This window comes from Urocitellus parryii, chromosome 5, assembly GCF_045843805.1.
Source record: "Urocitellus parryii isolate mUroPar1 chromosome 5, mUroPar1.hap1, whole genome shotgun sequence".
NCBI lineage: Eukaryota > Metazoa > Chordata > Mammalia > Rodentia > Sciuridae > Urocitellus > Urocitellus parryii.
This window is the reverse complement of record NC_135535.1, coordinates 193,011,863-193,026,754: the sequence shown is the minus strand read 5'-3', so window position 1 is coordinate 193,026,754 and position 14,892 is coordinate 193,011,863. Positions and strand designations below refer to the sequence as shown.

Sequence of the window (14,892 nt, the reverse complement as noted above, 5' to 3'; positions counted from 1 at the left end):
AGTAAACAAAGTTGTCTAAAAATAAAACCAAGTAGATAAAACTGTATGTTTATGTCTTCTGAAGCCATTTATGTCTTCTCAAAGCCATTACAAAAGTTCTTACATTATATTGCTCCAGATTTTTTTCTTTGTTTGCCTCAGTGTCTTCCAAATCCTTATGGATAGCCGCAATTTGTCTTTTCTTATCATTAATAGCCTGATCTAAAGACTTGAGTTCCTTTTTAATCCACTTATCCCTTTCTTCTTTTGATGTAAACTGGCTCCCTCGACCCTGCTTTGCATAAAGATCCGTTCTTTCCTGGGTGGCTTGAGCCAATCTACACAAGATATGAGAATAAGTTGAAAAATGAGAATAGGAAATAACCAAGTTTAATTATAATCTATAACATCAAGCATACTCAGAAGAAATAATCCATTTTTAAAAATTACATTAAAAAAGAAATTAAGTGTAAAAAGCAATTACTATATAATAAAGTACCTTGGACTAGCTAGTTATATTAACATAACTTTGAAATAACAATTCTAGTTAGGTAAATAGCCCATACTTTAAGAATTTCAGGCACTCAGTATTCATTCCAGGTCTGGGTTAGTCAGTTAATCTAGAGAATTATAGTGCTATTTTAGAAACTTAAAAAAAAACAAAAAAAAAAACCACAATTACATTTAGCTACATAAACATCTTCAACTCTATTGTAATAAAGATATTCTAAAAGAGAAAACATTTTTAACATATTGAATATCAGTGTCCAGATTATAGAAAACATTCCTACAAAACAAAAAAAAAGAAAGAAAAATGAACAAAGGATATAAATAGACAACTCACTAAAATGAATGTGTAAAAACATTAGACACTAAATCATGTGACATTAGCAAATGCTATCAAGTCCAATTTATAGACAGATACCAAAAGTTAAAACAGCATTAAGTGAAAAAAGAAGATGCAGAATGAAAACAATGCAATTTGGATTAAAAAAAAAAAAAAAAGCTTGTTTTAAAAAGCCTAACATTTAGTTATGTCATCTTGAATAAGATATTAAATCTCTCAAAGCCCAAAGTTCACTGAATTTAAAGTAGAATTAAAGTCAGTTACACCATTTTTGAGTAGAAATAATGTAGGCAGTATGTACAATAACACTTGAACCAAAGGAGTTGTTTAACATTAGCTATTATTACTTTCAGGAAAACAGTTAACTTTTGCTCTTAATTACTGTGCCAATCCCCTCTTAACCCATAGCAATGTATATTTTACACAGAAACTAGGTACAAAATTAAATGCTGCTAAAAATTTCCAAACCTAGCAATTCCTCGCTCTTCTTTTTCTTTTACGCTGTTGAATTTAGGTTCTGTTTCTGCCAGTTCTTTCTGCTTTTCTTCTATCTTTTCAAGCAATTTCTGCCTCTCTTTTAATAAACGTTTCTGTAAATAAAGCAAGATAAGTATAAATGTAATTTGTTTAAAAAATTTTGCTTAACTTTTATAAATCTAGCATAAAATGTTTTCTGGGGGCGGGGGGCTCACGAGAAAACCAATCCTAGAACATAAGACTAATTTTTTGAAATGAAAAAAAAAAAAAAGATAGTACTTATAATATGCTACTTGATAATGTGGCAAATCTTTTATAAAACATTCAAGGATATAATCCCATTACAGAACTATTCTACAATTCTTACTAACCTGAACATTCATGTCTTTCATTTTTAGCATTTTGACTTACCCTTTGTTCACTATTGCCAGCTAATTCATCTTGTAAATCCTTAGCTTTAAGCTCCAGTTTAGTCCTCTGCTTGATCTGCTCTTGTCTTTCAGCACTGAGCTGTTCTTTTTCTTCTTTCATAGCTGAAATTTTTGTTTTCAACTCTCTAACTTGACGCTCAATATCCTATCCAAAAAGTATCAAACAAATGAGTTAGGCAATCAGAAGTACAACAGCAAAACTATAACGCCATTAATTCTATCCATTCTTTTTCTTTCACTTATGCTTTTAGTATCACCCTGTCTTTCCAATTCCCCTTATGGTTACCATTCCACAGTTCTGGTACAAAAGAATTTTTGTGATTAAAAAAAATCTAAGTAACCAGGCATAGTAGCACATACTTGTAAACCCAACTACTTGGGAGGCTGAAATGGAGGGTTATAAATCTGAGGCCAGTATGAACAACTTAATAACTTGTCTCAAAATAAGAAACAAAAAGGACTGAAATGTAGCTCAGTGGTAGAATACCCCTGGGTTCAAGTTCAAGTACTGCAAAAAATAAATAAATAAAAAAATTAAAATATATATATATATATATATATATATATATATATATATATATAAACCTTGTCCATAATCTTACCTCCATTTTATCTCTTGCATCCTGTTGGGCATCTCGTAATTGTCTTGATTTTTCTCCACTAGTTTCTCGCTTAGCAGAAAGCTGGAAAAAAGCAAAAAAGTCACCACTTCCAACTCATATTTATCTAAAATTTTATAACTTCTAGTAAAATTTTCAGTATCTACTAAAATAAAGTAACCATTCACTTCAAAATTTTTTTTTAAATACGATTTTTTTTTTAAAGAGAGAGTGAGAGGAGAGAGAGAGAGAGAGAGAGAGAGAGAGAGAGAGAGAATTTTTAATATTTATTTTTTAGTTCTTGGCGGACACAACATCTTTGTTGGTATGTGGTGCTGAGGATCGAACCCGGGCCGCACGCATGCCAGGCAAGCGCGCTACCGCTTGAGCCACATCCCCAGCCCCTCACTTCAAAATTTTTACAAAAAAATTTTTAATATTTTTCTTCAAGTAGAAGAAAACTCAAGGATTACCTAAAACAATTTTTGTTAAAAAAAAAATCAGCAATACAAATTTGCAAAATACATTCTAAAATGCAAATAAAAAGTTTACAAGCTTTAAAGTTGGCTTTTCTCTTATCTGGTTTTCCTGAAATCACCATTTTATATTTCAGATACAACTCCAGTAAAGACAATATGGGTCTAGGCATTTTCCTTATAGTAAACTAAATCACAACAAAAGAAAAATTGATAACTGATTAATTCATTAAGAAGTTTCTAATATTTTAAAGTTTCTATTAAAATCACTGAAAAGTATAAATACAGGTTGAGTTTAACATATTCATTAAAATAAAAATACATAAAATCATCTGACTACCAAAGATAAATATTTTACCTCATCAAGTTTAGCCCGAGTCTCATTAAGTTCCTGATTGTAAATGGTATATTCCAAGGCTCGTCTCATTTTATCCCACTTCTGATACTGAGCTAGTTCTTCCTTTTCTTCCTCTAAAGTATGTAATCTTTCTTCAATGTATTTTAACAACTCATTGATTTTTTCCCGTTTGCCCTCTTTAAAAAAAAAAAAATGGGGAGAAAGTGAGGGCATTAAATAAAAATGTTATATAATATCACTTCTCAAATACACCATGAATTTATTCTTAAGAACTATAACATTGTTTCTTTGAAATCTAAGATACTTAAATGGCAATTAAGATGTTTTTATGAAAGGCAGAAACCAAATTTACACAATGTAACAGCGATTTTTATATCACAATATAATAAGGGCCTCCATTCCTCCATTGAAGCTTTATTTTAAAGTCAACATACTGTCCCATAACATTAAAAATAAAAAACAAACAAACAAAAAAAACCTAACATCACTAGTGTTACTAATTCTCATTTTTCATTAAGAGCATTATCTGTAGCTACCATATATTGAGTACATACTATATTCCAGTCATAGAACTACCTGTTCTTCTACTTGCCCCATGATCTACAAAACAAAATTTTATAGATGGGGAAGATTTGGACCAGAGAGATCAAGTTTAAAGTCATAATGTAAGTTAATTATAGGATTCTGAACCCAGGATTGTCAAACTCTAAGACACAATATAACAACACAGCACTTGAAAAGCAAAAGAGGGTTTCATAATATATGTACTATAATAATGAAGATTTCAAGCTCAAAGTTCTACATTTATTTGTTCCTGAACAATTTAAAACCTAATGCCAATGGTACTCCAGTATTTCAGAGGGGAGTATGCATTCAAATTTGTTGTCCTCACTAACAGCAGCAAGGAAGGAAGAGTCAAAGTAGTTGACTTACAAAGGCCCTACAGTTCTAATCCTGATGTTTCCTTATTCAAAATTAATGAATTACTGAAAATCTTAAAACTTTAAACTGTCTCAAACTAATTTTGTCTCCATTCAGTATATAGGCAAATTATCACACAACATGTCTTGAGAACAGACATAACTTATTAACTGTAACAACACAATGACAAAATAATCTGCAACAAAAAGAAATAAAGCGATATCACATTAATTTTACCAGTTTCTTTCATTAAGGAGATGCTTTCTTCTTTTCGTTCATCATATACTCTAGTACCAGCTACTTCTCTTAATAGTTTTAGTCTCTGAGAATCTGGTGCTGTTGCCATTTGATTGATCTAAAAATTTTAGAAGAAGAATCACTAGGTAGCTATCAACTTTAAGAACTTTACCTTAAAGAGTTCTTCACACATATATTCACATGCTGAGTTTGTAAATTATGATTCAGCCAATGTAATTTATATCGTACATATACCAGCATATCTATATCTCCTTTACATAAAGGAAATTTAACAAATAAAATTTGATACATTTGTAAGCCTCCTTTATGAATAACTTACAAATGAAACACCACCAATTTTTCTTAGTCATTATAATAAATTATAAAAGATGACTTCATTTTCAAGGAACAAAAAGTATTTTTTACAAAGGGAAATCATCATTGACATTTGTTTAAAAAAAGTGATATTTATAAGTTCAATAAAAATGGTGTACTTTAAATATAGAGAGAATGGTACAGTCTAACTACTATGTGACTTAACATAGTAAACATCACTATAAGTCAAAAATGCTATCACTGTATTAAAAAAAAAATAAGCTGACTACAGTTTTGCACACCTGTAATCCCAGCAACTCAGGAGGCTGAGGCAGGAGGACTGCAAGTTCAAAGCCAGCCTCAACAAATAAGCAAAACCATGTCTCAAAATAAAAAATAAAAAGATTCCAGGCACAGTGGCACACGCCTATAATCCCAGTAGCTCAGGAGGCTGAGGCAGGAGGATTTCAAATTCAAAGCCAGCTTCAGCAATTTAGCAAGGTGCTAAGCAACTCGGTGAGACCCTGTCTCTAAATAAAATACAAAAAGGAATGGGGATATGGTCAGTGGTTGAGCACCCGAGTTCATTCCTCAATAAATAATAACAATAACAATAACAATAATAATAATAATAATAATAATAATGATAAAGGGCTGGAGACATGACTCAGTGGTTAAGTGCCCTTGGGTTCAATCCCTGGGGGGGGGGGGGAATCCAAAACAATAACAACAACAACAATTAAAAAAATACACACTTACATAAAAAAAGAACAGGCTCTGGACTAAGAAAATATATCTATCAAAAGTATACATCAGCCAGGTGTGGTGGTGCACGTACGCCTGTAATCTCAAAGGCTCAGGAGGCTAAGGCAGGAGAATTGCAAGTTCAAAGCCAGCCTCAGCAAAAGCTAGGAGCCAAGCAACTCAATGAGAATCTGTCTCTAAATAAAATACAAAACCGGGCTGGGGATGTGGCTCAATGGTTGAGTGCTCCTAAATTCAATCCCCACTAGCAAAAAAAAAAGTATGAAATATATACATTAAAAAAAAAATCCTGTAGAAGTACAACAAAAAACTTACTGACTGATCAGTTCTGAGAAAAAGAAAGTATTTAGATATAGATTAAAATTATGAGACAAGAACAATCCACTGATATCTTTAATTTAGTTGCTAAAAAATACTATCTCTTTCAAGTAAACTAATATGTAGCATTATGATAGATTTCTGGTAATATAGTTTTTAATTCTTTGATAAACAAAGTAGTTTTTTGAAAGTACTTTTAATGCAATTGTCATAGAATTCATTCTTAAATTGTAACTTCTACAAGTCAATATCATCTTTCAGTACACTGAATATCATTAGGTAAAAATACAGGTTACCAAGAAAACAAAATCCACTTCGTTAGCTAAAATGCTCCTATCCAAATATGTAATGGATCTATTTGGTACTTTTTTGCCATGAAAAATTCTAACTTCAATGCAAAATAAATCAATGAAAACTAAAGGCAGCTGGATCCATTTTTTTGCTTTACCTTAACAATTAGAACCAATAAACCAAATTCATCATTCAAGGGGAAAGAGTCTCAGAAAAATTTTTTCTATTTAAAAAAAGGACATACAATTTTTTTACCTTTCCTTGTTTAACAATATAATAAGGATTGCTTCGAGAAAAACCAGCACTTTCAAGGAGGTTCATCACATCATTTTTCCTGTTGAAAAACACTGTAATTATTTTCAGATAAATTATTTTAAAGCACCCACAATAAGCAAAAAATGAGGAGACTAACTCCTGGGTTAAAAAGCATCAGGAAGTACAGACTCATCATTAAACTATTTTATTAGTCTCAGAGGATCTTCTTATTCTCAAGTTCATACTATACTGATTTGCTGAACATGAGCCAAGTATATGCCTCAAAAATGGCAAGGACACTTTCTCTTATAAAGAAACTGTAAATGTAAAGAACAACGCTTACGTGACCATTTTCTTATCTAAGAAATACTGATCTTTTTTGGCACCAATGACTCTTCGAAGTGAAACTTCCTCTTTATCAATCTAAGAAAAAAAGTGTGAAAGCCCAAAGTTAGTTTAATAGTAAAGTAGGAAACTCTTTATATAAGATCATTTTAAAGACCTTGACCATGACTGTTTATTTTAAAATTTCAATTATCTCACTAAAGATGATGCTCTAAACTCTCAAGAGAAAAGATGTTTTTCATAGCAGCTTGCACAGTCCCATTCAATGTTTACCAGACTAGAATGCTCATTATAATTTAAAGACAAAAATCAGTAAACTGTATAATTATATATAATTTTAGTATACACTAAATTATCAAAGGTATAAATGTTTCAAAGTATAAAAAAGTTAGTTATACCAAAATAACTCTCAACATTATTACTTAAAGAAACAGGTACTTACTGGTAACCGGTTGTCCGAATTGTCAAAAATAATTTCCACAAAAGCAGAAATAACCCGAGGACCAGTACCCTCCTAAATATGAGAAAACTTTCATTAAAAATCGTATTTGCATTTCCTTTAAACACTTTTAAAATCTTATGGTAACAAGCCTTAATCAATGAAGAAAAATTTCTCAGACTAGCATGCATATCCCTCTGGCCAAAGTAGTACACACACTGGATCAGGATACAAAACCAGAACTATGCAAAGAATAGCAAAGTTAGACATTCTTAGGTTTTATACTGCAGACCATTTTATTAAACTACACTACTCCAAAGCCCCCGCCACCTAATTTTACCCATTTGCTAATATCAAATATACCCTGAGGCTCTTCTTATAGTTTCACATTAATACTCGAAAGGAACACTAAGAAATCATGTGATGTTTTTTAAACATCTGATATATTCTATGTACTTTTAAGTCTGTTTCAGAAATATACACATTTAACGTGTCACAATTATATTAATCTATGATACAATTATATACCAAATCCAGATAATTTCTGTGTCTAGAAACTATGAATATCCAGTGATTCAATACAATGAAGAATAATAATTTATTCTTTTAATGCCAATATGAAAAATATGAGAAACTTAAAATTTTCTCTATAGGGTATTGGTCCTGATTACTGTGCTACAAATTCAAAATGAAGAAAGAAAATAACGGCTAATCAAAAAGAACTTCCTATTGTGAAACTCTGATAAAAAATATATTGAGGGATCTCATTTTCTCATCTTAAATTAATTATAAGCAATATTTAAACCAGAAAGATAAACTGTAGTGTTGTTCTATTATAGCTTTTTTAAATGATTTTTTTTAATCCTAATGATATACTTGAACAACTTGCATTACCGTATTAAATGCTTTTCACATTGGAAAATGTTACTATCTTATATACAAATATGGCTTTTATTTAGTACACAATGGTTGATCTTCTGTGCTCTCAATTAACTTCTGGTTCTGCATTATAAATGTCCTAACTTGCCTCCAGAATTTTACCAAATCATATCCTTACAGAAATTTATGTGGAAGACAAATCTGTCTATAGGCAAATTCTACAATTTTATTTTAACTGTTGTATAAAAATTAGGTCTTTATTTGGCATTGATACAGTAGACTAAATTTCACAGAATAGCATACTTGAGAGACTATGTCATGTTCACAAAGTTTCTGAAACTTGAACAAATAATTTTCTTAACCAGGATCGATAACATATTTTTAAAAATATATAGTATCAACAATGTCTTAAAGTAGTCTTACTCACATGCAACAAAGCCAACCGCTGTTCTGGACGAAGATGACTAAATTCATCACTAAGAACAAATTGAATTGCTGGAAATACAAAAACACAAGTACTAGTACAGTATAAAAGAGGATTCATGACTTATTCATAACTTCTTATACCTTCCTTAATAGGATACTATGTCAGGTAATGAATACTGCTTATAAAATAAAATACCTGCTTTATATAGACAAAATGATTGCAGAAAGTTTGCTTAGATATTAGGCAGAAAATGATATGACAGGACTGGGACTGTAGCTCAGCAGTAGAGCACTTGCCTAGCATGTGTGAGGCACAGGGTTCAATTCTCAGCACCACATATAAATAAATAAAATAAAGGTCTATCAACAACTAGAAAAACATTTTTTTAAAAAAAGAAAATGATATGACAAAAATATTAAGAAGTTTTCACTGAAATATGTAAGGTAAGAAAATAAGAGAAAACACTAAAGTATAAGAAAATAGTCAAGCAGAACTAAGGTCTACTTCTTGATCAAAGTATATGCTTGATGGGTTAGACTAATGTTACACAGTCATGCACTGTACAAGAACAAATCACATACATAATAGTGGTCCCGTAAGACTACAACCAGGTTGAAAAAATCCTACTGCCTACTGACATCATAGTAGATGCAATGTGACAGTGCAACATCTTTCTCAAAATTAAGGAAATACAGGGATATGTTTCAGATTCCCAACTTTTACTGCACTGCTTGTACTACCCTTTCCTTATGTCAGAAGGAGCCATTCCTACCTTTCACACGTGAGTAAAAACCTGGACAACTCTACTTTACTCAGCTATCCTGATCTGGTCCACAAAAGAGATCAGTGACATTCTATGAGAGTATTATAAGAGTAGGGGATTGAGGGAGCACTCATGCATTAATGTGTGTGCTTGGAATGGAGATTGGCTCTCTCTCAATAACCTGGGTTGAGAGGTGGATTCAAACTGCCTTCATCTCACTGGGATTCTGAAATATACATTTCCACTCTAATCTACTCTCTTGCCATCTCCAAATTACAATCATTATAAATTATACAGGATAATGTACTCTGCGGATTTGTGTGCACAGTTACTCTTCAACTAAGGAACAAAATTTTCCCAACCCACTCCTTATACAGTCTGATTCTGTTAAAACATTTTAGTATTTTTTTCCTCCTCAAAGGATTTGTTAATGGAGGCATGACTTAAAACATTTTACCTTCAAAGCTCCATTTACTACCTTCAAACTGAAAACCGTCTTTGAGTCTCAAGTTTTTATATCCTTCCATCCTTTATAAAAACTATTGGTTTAGAAAATAAAGGTGAAGAATGATGAACCATTTTTCAAAACAATAATAACAACCATTCTGCATTTAGATACATTCTATATGTGCATTTATACACTGTATTAAAGTCCAAAAGGTATTTTCATATATGTTATCTCATTTGATCCTCACAACCCATCTAAGATAAATGTCTCCATTTTTATGGTGAAAAGAAATTTGAGGGGGTATTTTGTTAAGTCTCACATAGCTAATTACTCACTTGGTACAGTAGAACCCAGTTCTTTATACTCTAAACTTCTAAACTGCAACCATGTATAAAGTATTTCTTTTAATACTGGCATAATCTCAGAAAACCAGCAATTTTAATAAACTACCTTAAGATATCTAAGTCTTAACATATTCAGCATCCAAAAAAAACAATACCTACCATAAAAAAAGTTACTTTTTCCGGATCCATTTCTTCCCACTATAAAAATTTCAAAAGTACAAATTATTTCATATAAAAACCAATAACATCAAAACTATTAAATGTGATAATAAAATTTTAATACAATTTTCTAAAACATCTTATATTTGATATTAAATGTGACAGGAAACAAAAGTAATCAATTAACAAAACAGCTGTAACCAACAAATAAGTGCAATTTTATATAAACTTCAGACTCAACTTTTTTAAAGATATTGAATTTTAATCATTTTGCCCTTTTTCAAAGTTTAAAATTAATAAAAATAACTAAATACATTACCGGCATTCATAATTTATAATCATAACAATGTACGTACAATTTTATTTTAATAATAAATGTTATTTTTAATTTAAGATTTACTTATTAGTAATATCCTAAAATACTTAATCATTTAAAATTTGCAAGCAGTCTCATATCACACTATATACAATCAACCCTATATCTCATATCATACATATATGATCAACCCTATATATCATCTGTAGTCTCACAGAACCATAAAAATATAGATTATTATAAGTCACCTGCTTTTGTGAAAAGTTTGTTTTGTGAAAAATTTGGTGTTGAAGAGTCATGAATAACTATCTCAATCTCCCTCAATATGGACCATAACATCCTGGGGAAAAAAAATGTATATAGAAAGTGTAAGAGTAAGTAAAAAATAAAAAGAAAGTAGAAGAGGGCTGGGGATATAGCTCAGTTGGTAGAGCGCTTGCCTTACATGTGCAAGGCCCTGGGTTCAATCCCCCAAACCACAAAGGAAAAAAAAAAAAAAATCACAAGAGCAAGGGCAAATGATAAGGTAAACAAACAGAAAATGTTAATAGATGGATCCAGGTAAGGGAAAATACGTGAGTATTCTCTTTACTGGTTCTTTTTTTTTAATTGGTACCAGGGATTAAACCTAGGAGTGCTTAACCACTGAGCCACATCCCCACAACCTCTTTTTTTTTTTTTTTTTTTTTTAATTTTGAGATAGGGTCTTGCTAAATTGCTTAGGCCTCACTAAATTGCTGAGGCTGGCTTTGAACTTTAATCCTCCTGCCTCAGTTTCCCAACATGCTGGGATACAAGAATCTTTACTGTTCTTAATGAGACAAATTTTCTATAAACTTGAAATTATTTCTACCTAAAGGTCAAAAAGAATTTATCATTAAACGAGTACAGTTTAGAACAATCCATCCACAAATAACTGAAAATTTTTAAATTTTCCTGTAAGAATTATTCCTACTCACAGATGAAACACCATTTAGCCATTTTAAAGGATGTTGATTATTCAATGATAAGGAAAGATATACAAGATTTATTCTGAAGAGGGAAAAAGCAGAATGCCAACATATTACATGAATCCATTTTTATTTAAAAAGTCATGCTTACAGATTTACACAAAAACTTGAGGGATAATGAGGCAGACCCAGTTTATATGTGCCTTCAGATTTACATGCGACAGCCTACGCCTTGGCTGACAAAAGTTCAGTCTCCTAATACCTTTGGTTGTTTCAGACTATGCTGGAAGTGCATGCAGGTCAGGCCTGTGAAGATTCAAAGGAGGATTTAACTCCTTGACTGCTTCAGGTGGGTGAGTTGCCAGAGCAACACAATCCAAAAGCATAGAGGAATTAATATTCTACACAGTAAACTTTGACCAGTGAAAGGCAGGCACCACCTATCAAATCTCTCAAATCTCTTTACTACCTTCTTCCATCTGACCTTTCTAAAACATGTTGAGTCCATAATGTCTGGCTAGATGTTATCCAACATAATCAAATCCAATAGTGTCTTCTTTATAAAGCTGTGTCCAGTTTTTCCCCTCATTCCCGCACTCAGACCACAACTCCCATAAAAGCCTTAGCAGCTAAGCTAGCCTGTTTCCTTTTTTCTAGGAAACAAGGGCTAATACAAGTATAGGTTAACTATAATCCCAGCTATCATGAGGCTGAGGCAGGAGGATTAACAGTTCCAGGCCAGCCTGGGCAACATAGTAAGACCCTGTCTCAAAATAAAGTAAAACGGGTTCAGGGAAGACTGGAGGATTTAGCTAAGTGGCAGAACACTTACCTAGCATGCTCAAGGCCCTGGGTTAGGCCCTCAGCCCTGGGCAGGGAAAAAAGGGGTAGGGTATAGCTCAGTGGTGGAGCACTTGCCTATAGTAAGTGTGATGCCGGTGGTCCAATCTCTAATATATGGGGGTGGAGTGATTATCTTTGGGTAGAATTTCAATTTTTCTTCCTTTACCTTTTAGGCTTTCTTATAATATCCTATATTAACAAGAATTTTTTGTTAAAAGGCAAGGGGGAAAAAACACTACCTTAAAAAGGTGTATACACTCATCCCTCATATCCACAAGAAACTGATTTCAGGACCTCTCTCTATATATACACCTCTTTCTCCCCCTCTCTCATACCAAAATCCAAGGATACACAAGTCCATTATATAAAATAGAAACAGTATTTGTATATAACCAAAACAATCCTTTTGTTGTAACTTTTGCCAGTAAATGCAATGTAAAGTTAAAATGTATTCTTTAGGGATTAATGACAAGAAAAGGCCTGCACCTGTTCAACAGAGAAAATTTTCTCTAATATTTTCAAGCTACATTTGGTTGACTTTGAGGACTAGGAACAAGCAGATAGGGAAGGCTGGCTGTACCTGGTGTGTGTGTGTGTGTGTGTGTGTGTGTGTATATATATATATATATATATATATATATATATATCTATCAAACATTCAAACATCAGCATAAGAGATACTTGCTTTTGAATTTTTTTTAAGGGTCAAAGGCATTAAACAATCAAAGTGGTTTGCTCTCCCCAGGTAGTTTGTTTAATGTCAATCTCAATACATACTACTTTTGGTCTTTCTTACATTATTAAGGTACCTGTTTTGAAACATGTCTAACCAATAGTCACCTTAAGTTTTAGTTAAAACAAAGCAAAGAAAAATTTTTAGACTATCAATCCTAACATTGCAATCAAAGCTGCAAAATAGCTGCCTAATAACTAACATCTAAGACATTTGATATATCAGACCTTACAGATAAATAATATAATCATTCTAGATAATGGTCATCACTTTACAGATCATTTATAAAATTTTACAACTAAAACATTGATATTTATTAACTTGCTAAATTAAAGAAATAATATTAATCTAGTAACTGTTATTTTTTTCTCCATTTCTTTAGATTTTCTGATTGAAGAAAATCAAAAGCACCTGTAAAAAAATGTAAGCAAAACCCCAGTACAATAAAACTACTGTTTTAAGGCACATCAAATTAACAGTCTTTAGTAGCTACAGCACAAAAAGAAAAATGTTTTCTTTAATCTCAACTATGAGATTGCAATTGATGTATCAAGGCTAAGAATAACTTGTCTTCAATTTTATTTGAGATGAGATCTCAAATGTTGCCCAGGTTGCTCTCAAACTTGTGTGTTCAAGCAATCCTCCCTCCTTAGTCTCCCAAGCTAAGACTACACATGCGCAGACTAGCAGACTACAGATGCCTGGTTTTTATTATTTTATAAAAAAGTAAAGTATGATTGTCTTAAGGGAGTCTTCTATGAATACTGGTATTCAATATTTCCATTTTACTGATTTTTATAAGCCTCGCTTGCACTATAAACTGAGTTGTGTGCAACTAAAATTCATGTTGACACCTTAAACCCCAATAAGATGGCATTTAGAGATGGAGGCCTTTTCAAGATAAGAGTTAGATGAAGTCATGAGGGTGGGGGCCATGGAAGCACACAGAAAAATGTCAGTCTACAAGCCAGGAGGGAATCATCACTAGAATCTAATCACAATCACCAACTTCTAACCTATAGAACTGTAAGAAAGTAAATCTGTTATTTAAACCTCCGCTCTATTTTGCTGCCCTAGCAAACTAATATACCTAGTAATGAGAACACTATACTGCAGAACTGTGTCAACAGCATAGCAGTCTGATTTTTCAAGAGTCCAAAAGTACTCATTTAATCTTTTGTTTAAACAATCCAGCAGAATGCCAGAATGCCAGAAACTTAAAGCTATTAGATTGTAATAGCAATCTGAACATTATAATCTGAAGAATCTACAATTAAATATTGTTATGGCAACCACCATTTTTCTTTTATCCTCACATTTCATTTTACCAATAGCCCTGTGAGACAGGTATATTCACTTTATAAATGAGAAAACTAAAACTTCTCAAATAACTAGTTTGAAAAAGAGTTATGTGCCAGAACTGAGATATGAACCACATTCTATTAACACTCCAAAATTTATGCTGCTCTTCCGCACAAGCTACGTGGTCTTAAGCACTGATAATGAAAAAAATAAATAATCAACACCTTTAAAACAAAGCAATAGTGAGCACTTAAACTAAGAGGTGATAAATCAAGAATACAAATCAAATGCTAAGTTAAGTGTCCTTCACTATAAACTTAAAGCTATTAGAACACTATCTCACACATACTAAGAGTATCAAGTAAAAATGAGTACTTTTTTGTAATGCTGGGGGATCAAACCCAGGGCCTCACATATACACAATAGGCAAGCACTCTACCACTGAGCTACATCTCCAGTCTTCCAAATGAGTAACTTACAACTGACTTATCCAAATACTTTTAAATTTATAAAACAAGTAATTCATCAGTATGAACAAAAGACAAAAGTAGCCTGCAAGATGGCATAGGCCTGTTATCCTAGAGGTTCAGTAGGCTGAGACAGGAGAATCACAAGTCAAGGTCAGCCTCAACAATTTAGCAAAGCCCTAGCAATTTATTAAGACCCTGTTTCAAT

The 14,892-nt window shown here is 32.1% G+C and overlaps 1 protein-coding gene across 2 annotated transcripts in view; it reads right to left on the bottom strand.

The window, feature by feature from the left end:
- The window catches only part of Smc3 (structural maintenance of chromosomes 3), a 32,625-nt gene that overhangs the window by 16,324 nt on the left and 1,409 nt on the right, over positions 1–14,892 (bottom strand). Inside the window, exons 3-13 of one of the 2 annotated variants that reach the window (XM_026389201.2) lie at positions 10,074–10,112; positions 8,360–8,427; positions 7,057–7,128; positions 6,613–6,692; positions 6,270–6,348; positions 4,326–4,443; positions 3,168–3,343; positions 2,337–2,417; positions 1,715–1,879; positions 1,295–1,416; positions 104–317 (exon numbers count right to left, since the gene is read on the bottom strand). In XM_026389201.2, coding sequence (XP_026244986.1) covers positions 104–317; positions 1,295–1,416; positions 1,715–1,879; positions 2,337–2,417; positions 3,168–3,343; positions 4,326–4,443; positions 6,270–6,348; positions 6,613–6,692; positions 7,057–7,128; positions 8,360–8,427; positions 10,074–10,112 — 1,214 coding nt within the window. Of the gene's footprint in view, positions 1–103; positions 318–1,294; positions 1,417–1,714; positions 1,880–2,336; positions 2,418–3,167; positions 3,344–4,325; positions 4,444–6,258; positions 6,349–6,612; positions 6,693–7,056; positions 7,129–8,359; positions 8,428–10,073; positions 10,113–14,892 lie in introns of those variants that run through there. The other variant, XM_026389202.2, reaches the window with a different exon arrangement.